The following is a 26,648-nucleotide window of genomic DNA, read 5'->3' as shown; positions in this document are numbered from 1 at the left end:
GTTTTACCATATTAAACAAGACAAGTATTGAGGGTGAGGATGTAAAGAGTGCAAGTATCTGTTTTACCACATTAAACAAGTATATGGGGTAGGGGTGCAAGTACCTGTTTTACCACATTAAACAAGTATATGGGGTAGGGGTGCAAGTACCTGTTTTACCACATTAAACAAGTATATGGGGTAGGGGTGCAAGTAACTGTTTTACCACATTAAACAGGTATATGGGGTAGGGGTGCAAGTACCTGTTTTACCACATTAAACAAGTATATGGGGTAGGGGTGCAAGTACCTGTTTTACCACATTAAACAAGTATATGGGGTAGGGGTGCAAGTACCTGCTTTACCACATTAAACAAGTATATGGGGTAGGGGTGCAAGTAACTGTTTTACCACATTAAACAAGTATATGGGGTAGGGGTGCAAGTACCTGTTTTACCACATTAAACAAGTATATGGGGTAGGGTGCAAGTAACTGTTTTACAACATTAGGCAATTATTAAGGGAGAGGTTGTAAGGAGTGCAAGTACCTTATCATTTATGGAGCTGTGGAAAAACAGTAACTGTTGCTCTGTATGAAAAAATTCAAACTCCAAATAGTTAACACTGCATTCAAACTCCAAATCTTCCAGTTAGTATTTAGAACATTAATGTTAATTGCTAGTAGTTAGTATTACTTTCATAATGTACAATATTGGACATGAAATATTTATTTACAGACTACTTTAACAATATGTATTTTTGCTATGTTTACAGAATTGGGAGGATGTTGACGATTCAGCAGTAACCACATTTTCCTTCGGAAGTGAACATCTCAAGTGTTTAGCTACCACTGTGAACAAGATACAACCATTTAACAGTCTGTTAACCAATGACAATATTCAGGCGCAGAATTTAAATCAAAACGCCTGTTACAAGTTGAAGGAGAAGAGGGCTCGAAAATTGTCCCATCAAAATGAAAACACTGTAAATATGAAAGCAAATATTTCAAGATCGTATAGTGTTCCGTCTAACATTTCTACAAGTCACAGAAAAGAATTTTGGGACGATGAGTTGGACTTTCAAGTAAATGTCATGGCAAAAGTAGAAACAGCTAAAAGTTATCAAAATCAGGAGATTCCCAAATCAGATAGAATACGAAGCCTTAGTGCACAGAATAGCAGAGTTGACTTAGATGTGGACAATGTAAGAAGACGTTACAATACATGCCCAGGAAACCGTTTAAATGAAAAAGATATTGGTGTGATTCTTACGGAAGGAAACCGACATTCCGCACAAGATGTGTTCACTTACCCTGCCAAATCATTCTCGGATGACTGGGAGTCAGAGGTTGTAGTTGTAGATGTAGAACTGTGTAAATATGTAGATGAAGAAGATGAGATTGAGAGACCATCGACTCCTGTAAATATTAAAAACCCTTGTGAAAATGATACATACAGTGCAGTTAGAAAACGCAACAATAGATGCCTAGGAAACTGTATAAATGAAAAAGATATTGGTGTGATTCCTATGGAAGGAAACCAACATTCCTCACCAGATGTGTTCACTTATTCCACCAAATCATTCTCGGAAGACTGGGAGTCAGAGGTGGAGGTGGTAGATGTAGAACTATGTAAATATGTAGAGAGTGACATTGAGAGACCATCCACTCCTGTAAATGTTCAAAACCCTTGTGAAAATGATACCTACAGTGCAATACATTATAAAGGCTCTGATCGAGATGCCACTCCAAAAGCTGGGTCAGTCTTACCAAAGTTCAGTAATAACAATTCAGCTGTGAAACTGAAACTTAACAGTTCTGAAAGCTTAAGGAAGTGCCAAAAAGATAGTGCTGAACACCCTGAGGAAAGCCAACAGTGTGATAGTGCTACAATATTAGAGAACTGTGATATACCAAGTGCAATGATGAAGAATTCGCCGTCCTATCAGGATTACCGAGATAAGAGAGACACTGATCTTAACAGTTCTACCACTGACACTGATGATCAGATCAGTTCATGTATCTCGGATGATAGCTTTAACGAGCAAATGTACGCATGGGAACTCATTGAAGACTTGTCAGACAGGGTGAATTCTTTAAAACTTGATCAAGAAAAGTCAGATGTTGAAACGCAGAACACTAAAAAGGAGAGTACGGAAACATATGATTTAAAAGATGAGATTCCACCAAAATTTGTTGCATTACCAGAAGATTTACATTTGATAGAAGCAGAATTAGAGTACATGAGGGAAGATTTAGAGCTCTCTGAAAGTTTAAAATCTGATAAAACAAAAAGTGTTCATTTGGTATTAAAAATGGCAAGGTCAGGACATGACGAGAAAGCTGTAGTTAAGGTTATACGTGAACCACTGAGTCCTTACAGCCCAGAGGATGAGATATGGCGAGCTGAAGAAGGCATGATATCCGAATTCTGTAAAGTCAAAGAAAGGCGAGGAATGTTTAGATATTACAGACAGTGCCAAATCAATGATAATGAATCAGGTAGGACTGACATATAAGTAGTACCATATTTTCCCGTATTAACGCCCCCGGGGGCGTTACATTTCACAAAGAGGGGGCGTTCATTTGAGGTAAAAAAATAAAAAATGAAAATTTTTGCAAAACTTAAAAGCATCGTTCAAACTAGCTGTAAAGTGTTTCTGTGTTGTTTAATCCCCCCAAAACGTAATTATTTGGCATCCAATTTAATGCAGTGTGTCTGTTATGAATTTAAATACGGTACCTCGTGTATTCCATGTCTGTTTTTTTGACACGCTCGCGACATTACACATTACGTCATGACCCAAACAGCTGTGTACTCCGATAACATTTTCCTTAGTACATGTGGGTAGCTAATAGCACAATACACAATGTCAATTGTTTGACACGCTGCTGTGCCTGCTTTTAAATTAAAAGTTATTAAAACTGCCAAAGAAAAGGGTAAACACATTGCCGCAAGTTTGTTTAAAGTCGGCAGGAAACGTGTGCGTGAGTGGTGTAAAAAAAAATCAAAAAATTTACCGTTTAATATTCTGTTTGATGATTGGAGACATACAGTACTTAGTACAAATGTTTTGTACTTACGGTACATGGACTGTTTAAAAGTGTGTTTAAGTTTTAATACATTGGACTTTAGTACTGTAAATTACTTATTATGTGGACTTATAAAAATGAGGTAGGTGATTTTTTTCCCGTTCTTGTTGACTTTTTTCCCCTCCAAAATGGGTGGGGGGCGTTAATTAGAAGGGGGGCCTTAATTCGGGAAAATACGGTATATAATTTGGTTCAAGCCTTTTCCCAGTATTTAGGAAAGCTGCTGACATTAGTGTTTTAGAGAAACTTCATTGGAATTTAAGCTTTAATTTCGCATTTACAGCTCTTTACATGAGGTCAAAGGAGATCATTTTTTACACCTTTGTCAGATCTTCATCTTATTAGCTCACCTGTCACATAGTAACAAGGTGAGCTTTTGTGATCACCCTTCGTCCATCGTCCGTCGTCAGTCCGTGCGTGCGTCAACAATTTCTTGTCTGCATGATAGTGGTTTCATTTATGATTTTATTTTAACCAAACTTGCACACAACTTGTATCACCATAAGATCACGGTTCCTTTCTTGAACTGGCCAGATCCCATCATGGGTTCCAGAGTTATGGCCCCTGAAAGGGCCAAAATTAGCTATTTTGACCTTGTCTGCACAATAGCAGCTTTATTTATGATTTTATTTTTACCAAACTTGCACACAACTTGTATCACCATAGGATCTCGGTTCCTTTCTTTAACTGGCCAGATCCCAATATGGGTTCCAGAGTTATGGCCCCTGATAGGGCCAGAATTAGCTATTTTGACCTTGTCTGCACAATAGCAGCTTCATTTATGATTTGAATTTAATCAAACTTGCACAAAATTTATGTCACCATAAGATCTCCGTTCCTTTCTTGAACCGGCCAGATCCCATAATGGGTTCCAGAGTTATGGCCCCTGAAAGGGCCAAAATTAGCTATTTTGACCTTGTCTGCACAATAGCAGCTTCATTTATGATTTGATTTTAACCAAACTTGCATACAACTTGTATCACCACAAGATCTTGCTTCCTTTCTTCAACTGGCCAGATTCCATCATGGGTTCCAGAGTTATGGCCCCTTAAAGGTCCAAAATTGGCTATTTTGGCTTTTGCAGCCATATAGAGACTTCATTTATGGTTTTATTTGATACAAACTTCCAAAATATCTTCAACAACAATAAATCTTGGATTCCATGACAAATCAGATCCAATCATAGGTTGCAGTTATTTTATATCTGATTACCTCCCCTGATTGTAATCAAAATGGATTTATATCAGTAAGTACTTACAGGATTTATTTGAAATTTCATTATTGTTCTTAGTTAGACTGAGACAATCAGGGTAAATAACTATGGACTCATTTTATGTCAAATTACCTCCCTTTATTTTAAATTAAAATTGTTATGTCTCCATATCTAATGAAGATACTGATCTGAAATTTCATTTATGTAAACAGATTTATTTGGTAGATTCTTCTTTTGTGCACTTACAATATTTTTTTTTATTACTTCCCTTTTACATTACTATAAATAGCTTAGTTTTAGTAACTTTTTTATTATTGGCCGTAGGGAAAACACGAGACCAGTTGTCTGTGGTACAACATGGATGGTACCTCCAGTTTTTAGGTGTATTTTAACATATCTATACCTTGTAAGATTTTTTTTTCTTTTTGGTTAAATTTCTTCCCTTTGTCGTTTCTGTCCTTTGGACTTAGATATTTTTTCTGTGGACCTTCTTGTCCTCAAGTGCAATGATAACAGGTGAGCAATATAGGGCCTTCATGGCCCTCTTGTTTTAAATACAGTGATTTGAATATTTTTTACGATTACAGAATAGTTTTATGCCTGCTATATCATATACTCATGAAGCATGTAGTATTTGAACTTTCTGTGTAAGTGGCGATCTTAACTTTATCTTGTTTACTGAACTTTAACAGTTTCCATGGAATTAAAATGAAACTTTGTATACATCGTCAACATGAAGTGGATAAGTGTATTCTGTCAGGAATTATGTCTCCCCACCACTGGGTGAGACATATTGTTTTTGCCCCGTCTGTCCGTCTTTGTCACACTTTATATCCGATCAGTAACTGGAGAACTATTTGACCTAGAACCTTCAAACTTCATAGGATGGTATGGTTATGGAGTAGACAAGCTAAGACAACCCCTATTGCTTTTGGGGTCACTCAATCAAAGGTCAAGGTCACAGGAGCCTGAACACGGAAGACCATTTCTGATCAATAACTTGAGAACCACTTGACCCAGAATGTTGAAAATTCATAGGATGATTTGACATGCAGAGTAGATGACCCCTAATTGATTTTGGGATCACTCTTTAAAGATCAAGGTCACAGGAGCCTGAACATGGAAAACCATTTTCCACCAATAACTTGAGAACCTCTTAACCCAGAATGTTGAAACTTCATAGGATGATTGGACATGCTGAGTAGATGACCACTTTTGATTTTGGAGTCACTCTATTAAAGGTCAAGGTCACAGGGGCCAGAACATGGAAATCTATTTCCCATCAGTAACTTGAGAAGCATTTGACCTAGAACCTTCAAACTTCATAAGATGATAGGACTTATGGAATAGCTGACCCTTATTGTATTTTGGGTCCCTTGATAAAAGGGGCTATCCGTCTGTCACACTTCATTTTTAGCTCATCTGATTTTTTGAAAAAAAATTATGAGTTATTGTCATCACTTGAGCGGTTGTCGGCGTCGTCGGCGTCTGCGTCGGCGTTGCCTGGTTAAGTTTTATGTTTAGGTCAGCTTTTCTCCTAAACTATCAAAGCTATTGCTTTGAAACTTGGAATACTTGTTCACCATCATAAGCTGACCCTGTATAGCAAGAAACATAACTCCATCTTGCTTTTTGCAAGATTTATGGCCCCTTTTGTACTTAGAAAATATCAGATTTTTTGGTTAAGTTTTATGTTTAGGTCAACTTTTCTCCTAAACTATCAAAGCTATTGCTTTGAAACTTGGAATACTTGTTCACCATCATAAGCAGACCCTGTACATCAAGAAACATAACTCCATCTTGCTTTTTGCAAGATTTATTGCCCCTTTTGGACTTAGAAAATCAGTTTTCTTGGTTAAGTTTTATGTTTAGGTCAGCTTTTATCCTAAACTATCAAAGCTATTGCTTTAAAACTTGCAACACTTGTTCATCATCATAAGTTGACTCTGTACAGCAAGAAACATAACTCCATCCTGCTTTTTGCAAGAATTATGGCCCCTTTTGGACTTAGAAAATATCAGATTTCTTGGTTAAGTTTTATGTTTAGGTCAACTTTTTCTCTTAAACTATCAAAGCTATTGCTTTGAAACTTGTAACACTTGTTCACCATCATAAGCTGACCCAGTACAGCAAGCAACATAACTCCATCCTGCTTTTTGCAATAATTATTGCCTCTTTTGGACTTAGAAAATCATTTTCTTGGTTGAGTATTATGTTAAAGTCAACTTTTCTCATAAACTATCAAAGCTATTGCTTTAAAACTGGCAACAGTTTTTCACCATCATAAGTGGACACTGTACATCAAGAAACATAACTCTATCCTGCTTTTTGCAAGAATGATGGCCCTTTTTAGACTTAGAAAATCATGGGTAGGACAATATTTCTATTACACAAAAAAAATCAGATGAGCGTCAGCATCCGCAAGGCGGTGCTCTTGTTATACGCCTGTTTGAAAAACGGGACGTATTATGGGAACGCCCCGGGCGGGCGGGCAGCGTCCACAGACTTTGTTCGGAGCATATCTTCTACATGCATGAAGGGATTTTGATGAAACTTGGCACAGTTGTTCACCATCATGAGACGGAGTGTCATGCGCAAAAACCAGGTCTAAGGTCAAGGTCACACTTAGAGGTCAAAGGTCAAATTCAAGAATGACTTTGTCCGGAGCATATCTTCTTCATGCATGGAGGGATTTTGATGAAACTTGGCACAATTGTTCATCATCATGAGACGGAGTGTCATGCGCAAGAACCAGGTCCCTAGGTTTAAGGTCAAGGTCACACTTAGAGGTCAAAGGATACAAGAAAGAAAACATTGTCCGGAGCATATCTTCTTCATGCATGGAGGGATTTTGATATAACTTGGCACAAATGTTCACCACCTTGAGGCGGAGTGTCATGTGCAAGAACCAGGTCCCTAGGTCTAAGGTCAAGGTCACACTTAGAGGTCAAAGGATACAAGAATGAAAACCTTGTCCGGAGCATTTCTTCTTCATGCATAGAGGGATTTTGATATAACTTTGCACAAATGTTCACCACCACGAGGCGGAGTGTCATGCGCAAGAACCAGGTCCCTAGGTCAAAGGTCAAGGTCACACTTAGAGGCCAAAGGTCAGATACAGGAATGACTTTGTCCGAAGCATTTCTTCTTCATGCATGGAGGGATTTTGATGTAACTTGGCACAATTATACACCATCATGAGACGAAGTGTCATGCGCAGTTCCCTTCATTAGAATTACTTCCCTTTGTTGTTACTATAAATAGCTTATATTGTAACTTTTTCATTACTAGTCGTAGGGAAAAATCGAGACCACTTTTCTGTAGTACAACATGCATGCTACATCCAATTATGAGGTGTATTTTGATCAATCTCTGCCTGGTAAAGATTTTTGTGGACTTACAATTTTTTTTTGGATTTTTTGTTGTTTTTTTTGTTTTAAGATTATCTTCCCTTAGTTGTTACTATAAATAACTTATTTTGTAACTTTTTTATAATTGACCGTAGGCAAAAACCAAGACCACTTTTCTGTGGTTCAACATAGATGTTACTTTCAAATTTTAGGTGTATTTTAAGGTATCTCTACCTGGTAAATTTTTTTTGTGGACTTAGATAAATAAAAGAATTACAATAAGTTCTAAAAAAAACATTGTAGACAACTACAAAATTAAAATTCCATTTGCAAATACAGGTGCTAGTGTAAAGAAATTTGCTGTGACGGGCGTATATTGTGACATTCTGGCACTCTTGTTGATAAATAACTAGAGAACCATTTGACCTAGAACCTTCAAACTTCATAGGATGGTAGGGCTTACAGGGTAGATGATCCCTACAAATTTTGGGGCTACTAGATCAAAGGTCAAGGTCCCATGGACCTGAACATGGAAAACCGTTTCTGTTCAATAACTTGAGAACCACTTGACCCAGAATGTTGAAACTTCATAGGATCATTGGACATTTAGAGAAGATGACCCCTTTTGATTTTTGGGTCACTTGATCAAAGGTCAAGGTCACAGGGACCAGGGACCAGAACATTTGTATTTAATAACTACGAATGTGCAGATACCAGCTGTTTGAGGTTTTTACTTTCAGCTAGACTTGAGACATGTTATGCATTGACAATCCAAAAAGCAAGTTCTTTTTAGCCCACATCATCAGATGGTGGGCTAATCAAATCACTCTGCATCCGTGGTCTGTCGTCCTTCCGCCCGTCCGTTAACAATTTCTCGTTATTGCATCTCCTCAGAAACTACCAAGGGGATTTTGACCAAACTTTGTCAGAATGATATATTGGTACCCGAGTTGTGTCCTCCTGAAAATCAGACTGGTTCAACAATTTTTAATCCCCCCGCCGTGGCGGAGGGATTATAGGAATGGTCTGCGTCCGTCCGTCCTTCCGTCCGTAACAAAATCGTGTCCGGTCCATATCTCCTAAACCCCTTGAAGGATTTTCATGAAACTTGGGTCAAATGATCACCTCATCAAGACGATGTGTAGAACCTATGAGTCAGCCTTGTCGGTTCAAGGTCAAGGTCACAACTCAAGGTCAAAGGTTTGAGCCTGCCATTTTGTGTCCGCTCTATATCTCATAAACCCTTTGAAGGAATTTTATATAACTTTGGTCAAATGATCACCTCATCAAGGCGATGTGCAGAACCCACGAGTCAGCCATGCCGGCTCAAGGTCAAGGTCACAACTTAGGGTCAAAGGTTTTGAGCCTTCCATTTTGTGTCTGCTCTATATCTTCTAAACTCCTTTGAAGGATTTTCATGAAACTTGGGTCAAATGATCACCTCATCAAGACGATGTGTAGAACCCATGGGTCAGCCTAGTCGGCTCAAGGTCAAGGTCACAACTCAAGGTCAAAGGTTTGAGCCTTCCATTTTGTGTCCGCTCTATATCTCCTAAACCCCTTGAAGGAATTTTATAAAACTTGGGTAAAATGATTACCTCATCAAAACGATGTGCAGAAATTATGAGTCAACCATGCCAGCTCAAGGTCAAGGTCATAACTAAGGGTCGAAGGTTTGAGCCTTCCATTTTGCGTCCACTCTGTATATCCTAAACCCCTTGAAGGATTTTCATCAAACTTGGGTCAAATGATCACCTCATCAAGAACTCATGAGTCAGCCATGTCAACTCAAGGTCAAGGTCACAACTGAAGGTCAAAGGTTTCAGCTCTGTATCTCCTAAACCCGTAGAAGGATTTTCATGAAACTTGGGTCAAATGATCACCTCATCAAGACGTTGTGCAGAATTCATGAGTCAGCCATGTCAGTTCAAGGTCAAGGTCACAGCTAAAATCAAAGGTTTACCCTTTCACTATCCATAGCAGTGGCGGGGGATTTAGCTGTCTTTCAGACTGCCTTGTTTAGTAAGTTATGGCCCTTTGTTTATTTCTATAATTTACATAGTTTATATAGGGAAAAACTTTGAAAATCTTCTTGTCCAAAACCACAGAGCCCAGGGCTTTGATATTTGGTATGAAGCATCATCTAGTGGTCCTCTACCAAGATGACTCAAATTATTTCCCTGGGGTCTAATATGGCCCCGCACCGGGGGGCACATGGTTTATATAGACTTATATAGGAAAAAAATTTGAAAAACCTCTTGTCCAAAACCACAGGGCCTAGGGCTTTGATATTTTGTACGTGACATCATCCAGTGGTCTTCTACCAAAATTGTTCAAGTTATCCCCCTAGGGTCAAATATGGCCCCGGCTCCGGGGGTGACATGGTTTACATAGACTTATATAGGGTAAAACTTTGAAAATCTTCTTGTCCAAACCACAAAGCCTAGGGCTTTGATATTTGTAATGTAGCATCATCTAATGGTTCTCTACCAGGTTTGTTAAAATTATCCTCCTAGGGTCAAATATAGCCCCGCCCTGGGGGTTACATGGTTTATATAGACTTATATAGGGAAAAGCTTTTAAAAACTTCTTGTCAATAACCTACAACATTCAAATTTGGACCACATATATGGTTTTGAGTGGCAAGATGAACCTTGACATGAGTTGACCTTGATTTTGACCTAGTGACCTACTTTCACATTTCTGTAGCTACAACCTTCAAATTTGGACCACGTGCATAGTTTTGTGCACTGAAAAAAACTTTGACCTTGACATTGACCTAGTGACCTACTTTCATATTTTTGAAGGTACAGGCTTCAAATTTGGACCACATGCATATTTTCGTGTTCGGAAATGAAAATTTGACCTTGATTTTGACCCAGTGACCTACTTTCACATTTCTCAAGCTACAGCCTTTAAATTAGGACCACATGCATGGTTTTATGTACCGAAACAAACTTTGACCTTTTAATTGACCTAGTGACCTACTTTCACATTTCTCAAGCTACAGCCTTCAAATTTGGACCACATGCATGGTTTTGTGTACCAAAACCAACTTTGACCTTTACATTGACGTAGTGACCTACTTTTACATTTTTGAAGGTACAGGCTTCAAATTTGGACCACGTGCATAGTTTTGTGTACCGAAATGAACTTTGACCTTAAGATTGACCTAGTGACCTACTTTCACATTTCTGTAGCTACAGGCTTCAAATTTAGACCACATGCATAAGATTGTGTACCGAAACAAACTTTGACATTGACATTGTCCTACTTTCACATTTTTGACACAGGTACAGGCTTCAAATTTGGACCAAATGCATAGATTTGTGTTCTGAAGTGAAATTTGACCTTGATTTTGACCAAGTGACCTACTTTCACATTTCTCAAGCTACAGCCTTCAAATTTGGACCACTTGCTTAGGTTTGTGTACTGAAATAAACTTTGACCTTAAGATTGACCTAGTGACCTACTTTCAAATTTCTCAAACTACAGCCTTCAAGCTTGATGCACATGCATAGTTTTGTGTACAAAGAACTTTGTCCTTGAAATTGATCTAGTGACCTACTTTCACATTTCTCAAGCTACAGCTTTCGAATTTGGACCACATGCACAGTGTTGTGTATGGAAATGAAATTTGACCTTGAGCTAGTCAGTAAGTCTTGAAATTTGGAACACTCAAAAATGGCACATTGGTGGGCACCAAGATCACTCTGTGATCTCTTGTTTATTTACCAAGTAGATAAAATTTGTACTTGCAAAAAATGTAACAATGATCAGGAAAACCCATGGTATGTCAGATTGGAGTATACTGTATACAGTGTAAAAATGGAGCCTGAAATTTCTTCATTGTATGTGGAATATATGTGCACTTCATATGCTTTACTTTTAGTAACATAGATATTTGACGAATGTGTCGGAAGTAGTTTTGAATCTGACTATAATTTGTTTTGTTTTTTCAGAAGGCTCAGCATTAATACAATACTCAGCAAAAGAACTGTTGAAGTTGGGAACCAGCATGTTGTCTAAGAAAAAACCTGACTCATGGCCATACCTTGAAACAATTTACCCAAGTATTTGTCTAGAAAAGGTACAGTAGGTTATACAGATCTTGTTATCATAACTTGACTATTAATTACGTGATATAGGAAGCTGTGTAGAGATTGTATGTTATGCAGTATGGGAGATAACTTTAAATATTTTCACCTCTGCCAAAACTTGAAAAAAAGATAACTGCATTGATATTAAGGAGCAAGTAAGAGGTGAATTATGATTCAGTCTCCTTGTCCGTTTGCTTGTTGGAATATAGGATGGGAAAAGTAGTTATTTAAAAGTGAAGAAAAAAAGATACTGTAAATAGTAATGAGGGACTGCTAAAATTATGCGAATACTTTTAAATTATCTCCTGATATTTATTGGTTTAAACTTAGTTGTAGATGTTACTTGTCCTTAATTAATAGAACACCTACAGGTATAATTGCTGTATTTTATCATTCTTTAAGATAGTGGACCTCCAATAACACTGCAATTTCCCTGAAAGAGCCAAAATTTGTTAATTTTTACCTTGTGAACTCGATAGAAGTGACATTTTACATTTGATTTTAACCACACTTACACACAACTTAAAGCAGCATGCCTCCAGATTTGGCTGAAAAATAATCTTTCTTTCAAATTCAAGTTTTGGTCATATTATGAACATTAGAATATGAATTTTGTTTCTAAAATATTTTAAAAGTTCCAATTCAAGTAAAAAAGATGACTGTGTCGGGAATCGAACCCCTCACCGCCACGGCACTGAAGACATACTCCCGTTGTTGTAACCAATAGCCCTATAGCTGAAGTAGTGAATAATGACTTCAAAATATAGATATTTATAATTGAGACAGTTTACCTGGAGTAAAAGCATGACAAACAGCAAACGCTTTTCTATTTTCATCGTAAAAAAGGAGTAAAAACAGCAAATTCTCGTGATTGTGTTTCCGTAACATAAAGTTTGTCAGTAATTAAGTTTTAAAGCCTTCTTAGAAATATAGCATTTATTTCAAGATATATAAAAAAAATTAAAAAATTTGTTGTCGAACGATATGGAGGCATGCCGCTTTAAGTCACAATAAGATCTCAGTTCCTTTCAAAAACCAGCTAGTTTCCATCATGGGTTCTAGAGTTACTGCCCATGAAAGGGGCAAAATTTTCTGTTTTGGCCCTTTCAGCCATATAGAGATTTCATTTATGCTTAAATTTGATACAGACTTGCACATAAGGTTTATCTTGATGATCTCTAGGCCAAGTTCTAAACTGGGTCATGAAGGGTCAAAATATAGGTCACCAGGTCAAATAAAATGAAAAGCGTGTTAACACCCTAGAGACCACTTAAAATTATGACCCTATCTTCATGAAACTTGGTCAGAATGTTTATCTTGATGATTCCTGTGCCAAATTTAAAACTTGGTCATGTGGGGTTAAAAATTAGGTCACCTGGTCAAATCAAAGGAAAAGCTTGTTTACACTCTTGAGGCCACATTTATGGCCCTATCTTCATGAAACTTAGTCAGAATGTTTATCTTGATGATTCCGTGGCCAAGTTTAACAGGTGAGCAATAAAGGGTCATCATGACCCCCTTGTTAAATTCTTCTGGCATATTTGTTTTACCAGGTGTCCAGCTACTTTGATTGTGAGAGGTATTCCCAAGTAAGGGACTATGTTGCGGAGGTATACAATGTACAAGGAGACAATTGGAAAAACAGGTACCATATTTTAACTTCAGATTTGGGGTTGGTAAAGTCTGATCTTGATTTACTTGTCTGTTTTTACCAAGAGCTATTTTCAGCTTGTCCATATAATGATTAAATGAGCAATTATGGTGAAATTCTACTTGTCTTTATGGGCTGTGGGACAAGCTGGGCAAATTGGACAATTGATTGTGCCACCCAATCAGTCATGTCAGTTTGTGAAGGTATATAAATAATAATTCAAGAAAGATTTGAAAAAGTTCTCTAGACTGAATATAGTTCTTCTATCAATAACTGCAGACTGCTTGGACATAAGCAGTAAAACTTACAGGATGATACAATATCCATTGGTGGACAGATGATTCTTATTGTTGGGGTCATTCTGAAGGTGAATGTCACAGTGTACTTTAACTGAAAGTTAAATACCTCAGACAGGCCAACATGGGAGGATGGGTACATTGATTTAAATTATGTTAAGTTTACTTTGCATATTTATTTGTAATACACACTGAATGGACCGTCTCGATAGCCTAGTGGTAAAGCATCCTCTCCGAGTGCGGCAGGTCGGTGGTTCGATCCCTGGCTGAGTCGTACCAAAGACCTGAAAAATGGTTCCAGTAGTGCCCTTGCTTGGTGCTCAGCATTAAAAGGGAAACTGGCCTCTTCTCTCATACCCTTATGGCGATGGATTCCATTAGGAATGAGGAGTAGAGAGTGATTAATATAAGTCGTAGAACTTGTTTCACAATCTACCTAAAATAAATTAGTATAAACAAATGAAAGGCATGTTGAATGTATTCAAAAACTGAACTTTTGCCCAGCTGTAAGGGGAACTAGTTAGAAGTTATATATTGACTATGGACTGATTCAGGCATTCTATGTCTTTTTCTTAGATACAATAAAAATTATATTACTTGTCAAGTTGTCGTCTAGTTACTGATCTTAAACAAAATTACCAAGCCAGAATCTCATAGGCTAACTTACTGTTAACTTAGCATATATCAGAAAAAAAAATTGATAGATGTTTTATACTAGGAGTTATATTATACACTTACTGAACGGCTTGCTGGTCAGTAGGCAGAAGTATTATACATCAAATATAAATTTTCTGAATTATTTCCTTCAAGTTTCAACTTAAGCCCTCAAAAATTTAGTGTTTAATTATAGACTGGTCAATAGCACAAATTTAAAGGGAGTCATGTAATAAAATGAGCCGCACCATGAGAAAACCAACATAGTGCATTTGCAACCAGCATGGATCCAGACCAGTCTGCACATCCACACAGTCTTGCCAGGATCCATGTTGTTCGCAAATGGTTTCTCTAATTGCAATAGGCTTTAAAAGCGAACAGCATGGATCCTGACCAGACTGCGCGGATGCGCAGGCTGGTCTGGATCCATGCTGGTCGCAAACACACTGTTGGTTTTCTCATGGTGCGGCTCAAATACAGTATTGCTTTCGTTTTAGTTCAAATACTGGTGCCAGACGAAATAATAGTGGCCTTCCTGATGTAAGAAGACCTCCACCTCCATTGGTTACCAGGGGTGGTTTTGGTGCCCCTAAAGGTGGCTTTGGAGCTCCTGTTAAACCATTTGCCAGTGAAGCATCGTGCCAAGATGATCAAGAAAAGAGCTTTTTACAGCACCAGCGGTCATCAACGCCAGTCAGATTTGAGAATGATTCTGAAACAAATGTTATGTCTGTATCAAATGAAAAGCAGCCACAGGAAAGTTTCAACGAATATGTTGAATTTGAAAATATTCAAGTGAATTTAGATAGAAAATGTGACGTGAGTGTAAGAAATGAGGGAAGTCTTAGGCTTTTTGAGGCTGCTACTAATAAAATACTTCCAATAAAACCAGCAAAAGAGTTAGGCGTAAAACGTTCAATTTCGGATCCGGAGGGCGATAGGCTTTCTGATTTCAGAAGAAGTACTAGTTACAGAGTTCATCGAAGTAATGACGACAGTGATTTACTTTTGAATAAAGATTTACCTGAGGTTTGTCCTTGGTGAATTGTGTCATCAAAGTTTGTTTTATAAAAGTTTAATTTGAGAGCAAGAGGTAAAATGGCTTTTTGAGATCACCTTTTTTTGTTAAAAAGGCTTAGTGCTCCAAGCATTGTTTATGCGCTAGATAACCTTTTCTTGTACTGAGGTTTCATATTTACTTACCTGTGTTTTTTTTACTGATGATCCATTTTGGTCACAGAAAGCTTATTTCCTTATAATGTAGCAATTGAAAACAGTAAAGAACTTACTTTATGTTCATTGCAACTGGGTCAGCAACTGTAATGTACAGTCAGTAATTTTGTGATCATACACAACTGTTCTTGTGATCACACACAACTGTACAAGAGGAAAAAATGTGCTAGAAACCTCTTTTGAGGTTCAAATGTGCTTTAATTTAGGTTATTATTAAAATATAGTGTTCTTTGTTCTTCTTTACTTACAGCCCACTTTTCTTGTTGAAGAAAATTGAACCTACATAATTATTTAAGTAAGAATAAGAATGTTTAGTCAGTAAACGTTACTTGTATATACATGTGTATTGATGGAAAAGAAGAAATTAAATTCAAGGTTGGTAGGCATTAGATTTTAACTTACAATTATCTTCAAAGTCTGTATTTCTCAGATTGCCAAAAGTAAAAATATAATCAGGGTCAGAGTTTGATAATTTTTTTGGAAAATCTCAAGATAATGTAAATCTGTCTCATTTGTTTAATTAATGGCCCATGGCTTGATTTGGCATGGAGCATGATTGTGTCATCTTGTACGAGGCAAAAAAATGGAAGAAAGTTATACCTCAGTTTCACATTGATCATTTGTTATGTGAAACACAAGGAATTAGTGGAACATTCCTTTAATATTAAGTCAAACTCGTCTATTGTTCTTACATATTTTTTTAAATGTTTTTTTCTATATCAAGGGCATTCTAAGAATACATATTTTTTTTATTTATTTTTTTTTCAGTGGCATTATAAGCTGACCTGAGCACCCAGAAGCTCAAGGGTGAGCTATTGTGATCACCCTTTGTCCGTCTGTCACTTATTTGTCAGTCAGCAATTATATTGTTAACATATAACAGCAATCATTCTGGAATTTTATACCAAATGTATATGGTCAGTTTGACAATGGACAGGATTGTTTCAGTCATGCCAGAGTTACTGACCTTGAATTGGTTGAATTTGTCACTTCATATTGGAGGCCGCACTCCTTAAGCAATTTGCGTGATAGTTACATAGAATGTATATGGCTACAGGATCTATGACAGCTTGAAAATGAGCAAGTTTGCTTTAATAACACTAGAGTTAAGTGAATTTATTTACAAGTCCCTTAGAGCTTCCAACTGCGTTAAAACACTGGTATATGTAATTACATATAAAAGCACTAGTGTCAATATTGTGCATGAACTTGCACTGCCAGAGTTATAAAGTGAGGTAATCTTTAATTCATTAATATTTTCAACTATGTTAACCAAGTACTCTGACTTTTGAGAAATGTTTGAAAAAAACAACACAATCATCCAAAACATGATTTAGCAAGAAATGAAGTTGTTTTATTCTCATAGTAAAAAGATGTGACACCACATTATATACAAATTCATTGTGACCATTTAACTTTATAAACACATTAGAAGCCTCATTTCTTGCGAAATTTTCAAGAAATTTACACACAATGTATGTAGCCACCGGATCTAGCATGAATTTGATGATAGGCAATATTACTCCTGTAACAAGAGTTACTGCCCTTGAATAAATCAAAATTGCTCAGATTCACATTGTTAACATAGTTTGCAGCAGTCTTCATGGACATTACATACGATTTACATGTCAAGTTTGAAGATGGAAAAGATTGTTTGCATAATATCAGAACTCTGGCCCTTTGTTTAAATAACTTGCTTAAGTACTTGGGTGAGTGATGTAAGGGCAGTTTCGGCCCTCTTGTTGGTATATAATTATGTTGGTTGTAACTTGAAAAAAAAGAAGATTAAGAAAATACGGTCCAATAACTTAGGTAAATGTAACTATTTTGCAAAATTTATGTAATAATACTCAGTCCTCTGGCCCCTTGTTCACAAAACAATTTTGAGTTTGAAATTTTAATATCAGTTTTACTAGAACTTCAGTGTTAAATTACAATTAAGACTGACCATCAGTACTAAAAAGTCACTTGAAAATAGATATTAACTTAAAAATTAGTTTTAAACATGCTATTTAGATATAAATGACAAATAAAGTTTATCAAACTCAGCTGAGACTGAAAATGTTATGTGAACACGGGGCCAGGGTACACCTTTGTATGTGATGAATCCATTAGTTTAAAAGTGTGCTTGCATATTAAATTTTGAGGGTGGATAAAAAATTACCTGGACTTTTGCTCAAACACCTGTAAGGACAAAGTAATGGAATTTTTTATGTTGGTAAATTGAAAGAAAAAATACCAAAACAGTGTTTCATTTTAAATTTACAACTGTTAACATATTGATAAATGTTGCAGAAATCAGTCAGATGTGATAGCTTGTTGCCAGGTGTTTTTTTGTGATACAATCTTTAGGGAAAGTCCATGTTATTTTTAATCCACCCATGTAAAAGTATCTATGCAATAAGAGAATATATGCATCATTGATAATTTTTGTGTTCTAGTTTTATTTTTCAAAAATAGTCATAGTTGAAACAAATGTTGCTATATTTCATACATATGTGTTCAACTTTTTGCTAATTCTATGTGTTCATTTTATGGTTGCGGCCAGAAATGGTTTAAAAATTACTGGGCATTTTACTTACAGTAGTCATAAACATTTCCCTATAGTATCCCAGATTGTATAATATTGCGGTATATACAAATTGTACAATGGTGAAATAATAATGACATACACTGATGATTTTGCATACCATTAGTTGTGTGAATGTTGATTTATGTCATTTTTATTCAAGTACATGTAGATGATATTGTCGTTAATTTTTGTTCATTTGAGTATGAAAAATAAGTCAAAAGCAGAAACCGTGGAGTTATTCTGCCTTTTGAATTGATTTACAAACAGTATGTATATAAACACTGACACATTAGAACTCTAGTCTACTTAAATCTACGCAAAGATGAATTAAGTATTCAATTTTTTTTAGCTTACCTGAGAACAAAGTGCTCAAGACGATCTACTATGATTACCACTTGCATTGTCCATTGTCAACAGTTTAACTGTTAACATTCTAGAGGTCACAATTTTGGCTCAATCTTAATAAAATTTGGACAGAGTGTTACCTTCAGTAGTTTCAGAGTTGCCTGAGGTTTTAAACAAGGTCAAATCGTTGAAATATCTTGTATGTCACTATACTTAATTATGAAATCTACTGTTATAATATCACAGAAATAGTCCTTCAGGTACCTATACCAAGTATGTTAAAGTCATTCAACTTTGTTGAAAACATGGCTAACAGAGTGGTTATCAGATTTTCATTTATGTATACAGTTTTTCCTTTTAAGCATATTGTGGATACTTCAAAAATCTTCTTGCCAGAAAATGCTGGCCCAGATTCAAAATAATTTCACAGATAATTTTTCATGGGCTACCCTATATGAAAATTGTAAATAACAAAAGTGTTCAAGCAGTCTGTGAGACTCTGATCAGCAATGTAAGATAATGGAACAATAAGAAACTTCAGGAAGATCTGTAACATGAAGGAAACGTACACTTTTGTATAAGTGATTAAGTATAAATCCTTCATTAAAATTTTGGTAGTTCAAATACATTGCATCTTACTCAAAAGGATCTTACATCAACTGTTGTCATTTTGAATCAGGTATTTCTAACCCATAAAACAATCGATCTTCCACGGAAGGTGTAGAACCAAGGTTTGTTTTGCATGTGTTTGCAGTTTCCTGTTGAAAGAGTAGTGTCCCCTTAAGGTCGAAGACGAAGTGACAGCATACTTAATATCTTGTCTCCTTTGAGGGACTATCAGGTAGGGCATTATGTGTTTTACAAGTAGCCCTTGCTTGGCATTTTTTAGCTCGACTATTCATAGAATAGTAGAGCTATTGGACTCGCCCATGCGTCGGCGTCTGCGTCCGCGTCCGCATCGGCGTCCGCGTCCCGATTTGGTTAAGTTTTTGTATGTAAGCTGGTATCTCAGCAACCACTTGTGGGAATGGATTAAAACTTCACACACTTATTCACTGTGATAAACTGACTTACATTGCACAGGTTCCATAACTCTGTTTTGCTTTTTTTACAAAATTATGCCCCTTTTTTGACTTAGAAATTTTTGGTTAAGGTTTTGTATGTAAGCTGGTATCTCAGTAACCACTTGTGAGAATGGATTGAAACTTCACATACTTATTTACTGTGATAAACTGACTTACATTGCACAGGTTCCATAACTCTATTTTGCTTTTTCACAAAATTATGCCCCTTTTTTCGACTTAGAATTTTTTGGTTAAGGTTTTGTATGTAAGCTGGTATCTCAGTACTCACTAATGGGAATGGATTGAAACTTCACACACTTGTTCACTGTCATGATCTGACATGCACAAAGCAGGCCCCATAACTTTATTTTGCTTTTTTACACAATAATGCCCCTTTTTCAACATAGAAATTTTTGGTTAAGTTTTTGTATGTAAGCTGGTATCTCAGTATCCACTAATGGGAAAGGATTGAAACTTCACAATCTTGTTCACTGTCATGATATGACATGCAGTGCAAAGGGTCAATAACTCAACTTTGCATTTTACAAAATTATGCCCCTTTTTCAACTTAGGAGTTTTTGGGTTAAATTCTTATATGTAAGCTGGTATCTCAGTACCCACTAATGGGAATGGATTGAAACTTCATACACTTGTCCACTGTCATGAGCTGATAAGCACTATGCAGGTTCCATAACCCTATTTTACTTTTTTACTAAATTATGCCCCTTTTTCGACTTTCTTATTCATTCAAGCGACAAGGCTGTTAAATAGTCGAGCGTTGCTGTCCTCCGACAGCTCTTGTTATCAGTTATGGTTGCATACAATATCTTACACAGTAGTGGTCATTATGGTTACCCTTTCTACTTAATATCTTGTCTCCTTTGATGGACTATCAGGTGGGTCATTATGTGTTTTACAAATAGCCCTTGCTTGACATTTTTTATTAGTTATGGTTGAGGCGATCAATATTAACAGATTTATGCAAAATTATTTTGATATTTAATAATTGGTGAACAGGGCTTATTTAATTCATTTGGACTATGATCTGTCAATACACAAAATGTAAAAACTTTGTTCATTGATAACTGCTTTACTCATTACGGACCATGAATATGTTTGTATTGATTTCCTGAATTAACATGTTATTATGTCTGCCCCATAGATGGGGGAGACATATTGTTTTTGCCTTCGCCGTCTGTCTGTACGTCTGCATTAAGCTTGCCCGGCTTTCACAGGTCAAACTGCTGGCTGGATTTCAACAAAATTTCACAGGAGTGATCAGTACCAAGCCTCGTTGTGCATATTGCTGGCATGTTCTGCTTTGCTGCACAAAATGGCCACCAGAGCTAAAGATAGAAAAATCTTGTCTGGCTTTCACAAGTCAAACTGCTGGACAGATTTCGGCAAAACTTCACAGGAATGATCAGTACCAAACCTAGTTGTGCATATTGCCAACACGTTCCACTTCACTGCATAAAATTGCCGCCAGAGCTAAAGGTAGAAATATCTTGTCTGACTTTCACGGGTCAAACTGCTGGCTTGATTTCGACGAAATTTCACAAGAGCGGTCAGTACCATCCCCAGTTTTGCATATCACTGGCACGTTCCGCTTAGCAGCACAAAATGGCTGACAGAGCTAAAAAAAATCTTGTCTGGCTTTCACAGGTCAAACTGCTGGACAGATTTCGACGAAACTTCACAGAAGTGATCAGTACCAAGCCTAGTTGTGCATATCCCAGGCACGTTCCGCTTCGCTGCACAAAATGGCTGGCAGAGCTAAAGAATACAGAGTGGGGAGACATGTTTTTGTGACAAAAAGCTTCTAGTTCTAAATGAACAGTAGCTGAAAATTATGCAATTTAAAGGAAGAATATATTGTATGTTTTATTTTTTTTTGTAATTTTTTGGCATCATAAAATAGCAAGCAGCTGTTTTCACAAAGAAATGTTCGTTGAATTACACCAAGCAGAAATATTAACATAAATTATGAGCAATGAATATTTAAAGTAAACTATGTTGCAGATTCTTAAATTTAGGAATTTAGCATGTTGTTTTTTTTTTTCAGAAACTGAAAACCCCACAATTTTGTTTACCATTATTTTACATATATCTGTTTGAAACTGTACATGAAAATAGTGGATACATAGCTTCGCTTCTGCATATAGCGTGTGTAGAACTCATTTTTAGCTCACCTGTCACATAGTGACAAGGTGAGCTTTTGTGATCACCCTTCGTCCGTCGTCAGTCCGTCCGTCCATCCGTCCGTGCGTGCGTGCGTCAACAATTTCTTGTCTGCACGATAGTGGTTTCATTATTGATTTTATTTTAACCAAACTTGCACACAACTTGTATCACCATAAGATCTCGGTTCCTTTCTTGAACTGGCCAGATCCCATTATTAGGGGTCCAGAGTATGGCCCCTGAAAGGGCAAAAAAATAGCTATTTTGACCTTGTCTGCACAATAGCAGCTTCATTTATGATTTTATTTTAACCAACTTGCACAAAAACTTGGGTGTCACCATAAGATCTTGGTTCCTTTCTTGAACCGGCCAGAACCCATAATGGGGTCCAGAGTTATTGGCCCTAAAAGGGCCAAAATTAGCTATTTCGACCTTGTCTGTACAATAGCAGCTTCATTTATGATTTGATTTTAACCAAACTGGCACACAACTTGTATCACCACAAGATCTTGCTTCCTTTTTTGAACTGGCCAGATTCCATCTTGGGTTCAAGAGTTATGGCCCCTTAAAGGTCCAAAATCGGCTATTTTGGCTTTTGCAGCCATATAGAGACTTCATTTATGGTTTTATTTGATACAAACTTCCAAAATATCTTCAACAACAATAAATCTTGGATTCCATGACAAATCAGGTCCAGTTGTAGGTTCCAGAGTTATTTTATTATCTGATTACCTCCCCTGATCGTAATCAAAATGGATTTATATCAGTAAGTACTTGCAGGAATTATTTGAAATTTCATTATTGTTATTAGTTGGACTGAGACAATCAGGGTAGATAACTATGGACTGATTTTATGTCAAATTACCTCCCTTTATTTCAAATTAAAATGGGTATATCTCCGTAACTAATGAAGATACTGATCTGAAATTTCATTTATGCCAACATATTTATTTGGCAGATCCTTCTTTTGTTCACTTACAATATTTTTAGCTCACCTGTCACATAGTGACAAGGTGAGCTTTTGTGATCACCCTTCGTCCGTCGTGTGTGCGTCCATGCATGCGTCCGGCAACAATTTCTTGTCTGCACGATATTGGTTTCATTTATGATTTTATTTTAACCAAACTTACACACAACTTGTATCACCATAAGATCTCGGTTCCTTTCTTGAACTGGCCAGATCCCATTATGGGTTCCAGAGTTATGGCCCCTGAAAGGGCCAAAATCAGCAATTTTGACCTTGTCTGCACAATAGCAGCTTTATTTATGATTTGATTTTTACCAAACTGGCACACAACTTGTATCACCATAAGATCTTGGTTCCTTTCTTGAACTGGCCAGATTCCATTATGGGTTCCAGAGTTATGGCCCCTGAAAGGGCAAAAAATAGCTATTTTGACCTTGTCTGCACAATAGCAGCTTCATTTATGATTTGAATTTAATCAAACTTGCACAAAACTTGTGTTGCCATAAGATCTCAGTTCCTTTGTTGAACCGGCCAGATCCCATTATGGGTTCCAGAGTTATGGCCCCTGAAAGGGCCAAAATCAGCAATTTTGACCTTGTCTGCACAATAGCAGCTTTATTTATGATTTGATTTTTACCAAACTGGCACACAACTTGTATCACCATAAGATCTTGGTTCCTTTCTTGAACTGGCCAGATCCCATTATGGGTTCCAGAGTTATGGCCCCTAAAAGGGCCAAAATTAGCTATTTTGACCTTGTCTGCACAACAGCAACTTCATTTATGATTTGATTTTAACCAAACTTGCACACAACTTGTATCACCATAAGATCTTGGTTCCTATCTTAAACTGGACAGATTCCATCATGGGTTCCAGAGTTATGGCCCCTTAAATGTCCAAAATTGGCTATTTTGGCTTTTGTAGCCATATAGAGACTTCATTTATGGTTTTATTTGATACAAACTTCCAAAATATCTTCAACAACAATAAAACTTGGATTCCATGACAAATCAGATCCATTCGTAGTTTCCAGAGTTATTTTATATCTGATTACCTCCCCTGATTGTAGTCAAAATGGATTTTTATCAGTAAGTACTTACAGGACTTATTTGAAATTTCATTATTGTCATTAGTTGGACCGAGCCAATCAGGGTAGATAACTATGGACTGATTTTATGTCAAATTACCTCCCTTTATTTTTGAAATTAAAATGGGTATATCTCCGTAACTAATGAAGATACTGATCTGAAATTTCATTTATGTTAACAGATTTATTTGGCAGATCCTTCTTTTGTTAACTTACAATCATTATGTCTCCCCCAGGAGACATATTGTTTTTGCCATCTGTCTGTCTGTCCGTCCGTCCGTCCATCCGTACGTCACACTTCATTTCCGAGCAATAACTGGAGAACCATTTGACCTAGAACCTTCAAACTTCATAGGGTTGTAGGGCTGCTGTAGTAGACGACCCCTATTGTTTTTGGGGTCACTCCGTCAAAGGTCAAGGTCACAGGGGCCTGAACATTGAAAACCATTTCCGATCAATAACTAGAGAACCACTTGACCCAGAATGTTGAAACTTCATAGAATGATTGGCCATGAAGAGTAGATGACCCCTATTGATTTTGGGGTCACTCCGTCAAAAGGTCAAGGTCACAGGGGCCTGAACATTGAAAACCATTTCCGATCAATAACTAGAGAACCACTTGACCCAGAATGTTGAAACTTCATAGGATGATTGGCCATGAAGAGTAGATGACCCCTATTGATTTTGGGGTCACTCTGTCAAAGGTCAAGGTCACAGGGGCCTGAACATTGAAAACCATTTCCGATCAATAACTAGAGAACCACTTGACCCAGAATGTTGAAACTTCATAGGATGATTGGCCATGAAGAGTAGATGACCCCTATTGATTTTGGGGTCACTCCGTCAAAGGTCAAGGTCACAGGGGCCTGAACATTGAAAACCATTTCCGATCAATAACTAGAGAACCACTTGACCCAGAATGTTGAAACTTCATAGGATGATTGTACATGCAAAGTAGATGACCCCTATCGATTTTGGGGTCACTCCATTTAAGGTCAAGGTCACATGAGCCTGAACATTGAAAACCATTTCCGGTCAGTAACTTGAGAACCACTTGACCCAGAATGTTGAAACTTAATAGGATGATTGCTCATGCAGAGTAGATGACCCCTAACAATTTTGGGGTCACTCTGTGAAAGGTCAAGGTCACAGGGGCCTGAACATTGAAAACCATTTCCGGTCAGTAACTTGAGAACCACTTGACCCAGAATGATGAAACTTCATAGGATGATTGGTCATGCAGAGTAGATGACCCCTAACGATTTTAGGGTGACTCTGTTAAAGGTCAAGGCCACAGGGGCCTGAACATGGAAAACCATTTCCAATCAATAACTTGAGAACCTCTCGACCCAGAATGTTGAAACTTCATAGGATGATTGTTCATGCAGAGTAAATGACCCCTAATGTTTTTGGGGTCACTCCGTTAAAGGTCAAGGTCACAGAGGCCTGAACATTGATAACCAGTTCATATCAATAACTTCAGAACCACTTGACCCGGAATGTTGAAACTTCATAGGATGGTTGAACATGCAGAGTAGATGACCCCTATTGATTTTGGGGTCAGTCTATCAAAGGTCAAGGTCACAGTGGCCTGTTCATGTAAAATCATTTTTTGGAAATAACTTGAGAACCACTTGACCTACAATGTTGAAACTTAATAGGATGTTTGGACATGCAGAGTAGATGACCCCTACTTATTTTGAGGTCACTTGATGAAAGGTCAAGGTCACAGGAGCCTGAACAGTGACTTGAGAACCACTAGGCCAAGAGTGTTGAAATTTAGCAGGATGACTGGACATGCCAAGTAGATGATCCCTATTGCAGCCAACCATCAGTGTCTCTTTGACTTTCGCTCCTGACCCCTATTAACTTCTTGCCTATAGGACTTTGCATTGGGGGAGACATGCGCTTTTTTACAAAAGCATTTTCTAGTTTTCTTTTGAATTACTTCCCTTTTACGTTACTATAAATAGCCTTTTCTGTGGTACAGCATGGATGGTACCTCCAATTTTTAGGTGTTTTTTGACATATCTATACCTTGTAAGAATTTTTTTCTTCTTTTTGGTTAAATTTCTTCCCTTTGTTGTTCCTGTCCTTTGGATTTAGATATTTTTTTTGAGGACCTTCTTGTCTCAAGTGCAGTGATAACAGGTGAGCGATATAGGGCCATCATGGCCCTCTTGTTGTTGGCAGTTAGCAAATGACTGTCTGTATGTATTACTTGCAATATTCAAACATATCTGGTCATATTTCAGCATAATAGTAATCAGTTAATATTTTGTAAAAGTTTTGGAAATGTTAAATAAAAACATAAACATTTCTTATTTGTTTCTTGAATTTATTGGTCAGTTTCATGATTGGATTAAAATCGATCAATTACATACTGAAATGATGAGACTGGTCTTCAAATTCAGCTTTATAACCTTACAGCCAGACTGGGATATAAATAGATTCTTCAGTTATGGTACCTGTCTCGTTTGCTCCATAACTTCTAACTAAGACATTGGAGGATTGGAAAATCATGTCAGAATGTTTCTTTTGACAGAGGTTCCTCCATCTGAACTCACTTGTCTTTCACCTCTAATACATGTGGAGAAATTGTCAGTTACATGTGGGAAAGCCAGTTATACGCCCGAAGGGGGCATATTATGTTATGACGCCAGTGTCCGTCTGTCTGTTAGCAATTTCGTGTCCATTCTAACTCTTGAACCCCTTGAAGGATTTCAAAGAAACTTGACACAAATGTTCACCACATCGAGACGAAGTGCAGAGTGCATGTTTTGGATGGCTCGCTTCAAGGTTAAGGTCACACTTCGGGGTCAAAGGTCATAATTATGACTGTTTCGTGTCCACTTTGTAACTCTTG

The 26,648-nt window shown here is 37.1% G+C and overlaps 1 protein-coding gene across 3 annotated transcripts in view; it reads left to right on the top strand.

The window, feature by feature from the left end:
* Positions 1-26,102, top strand: part of LOC123548783 (uncharacterized) — a 60,118-nt gene extending 34,016 nt beyond the window's left edge. For 2 of the 3 annotated variants that reach the window (XM_053546047.1, XM_053546046.1), the window contains 4 exons: positions 753-2,478; positions 11,595-11,722; positions 13,286-13,377; positions 14,831-22,037. In XM_053546047.1, coding sequence (XP_053402022.1) covers positions 753-2,478; positions 11,595-11,722; positions 13,286-13,377; positions 14,831-15,377 — 2,493 coding nt within the window. In that variant the 3' untranslated portion in view covers positions 15,378-22,037. Of the gene's footprint in view, positions 1-752; positions 2,479-11,594; positions 11,723-13,285; positions 13,378-14,830; positions 22,038-23,090 lie in introns of those variants that run through there. The other variant, XR_008371377.1, reaches the window with a different exon arrangement.
* Positions 26,103-26,648: the final 546 nt, after the last annotated feature.

This window comes from Mercenaria mercenaria, chromosome 6 (assembly GCF_021730395.1).
Source record: "Mercenaria mercenaria strain notata chromosome 6, MADL_Memer_1, whole genome shotgun sequence".
Classification (NCBI taxonomy): Eukaryota; Metazoa; Mollusca; class Bivalvia; order Venerida; family Veneridae; genus Mercenaria; species Mercenaria mercenaria.
Note: the sequence above shows the minus strand (reverse complement) of the source record. Positions and strands in the feature narration are given on the sequence as shown.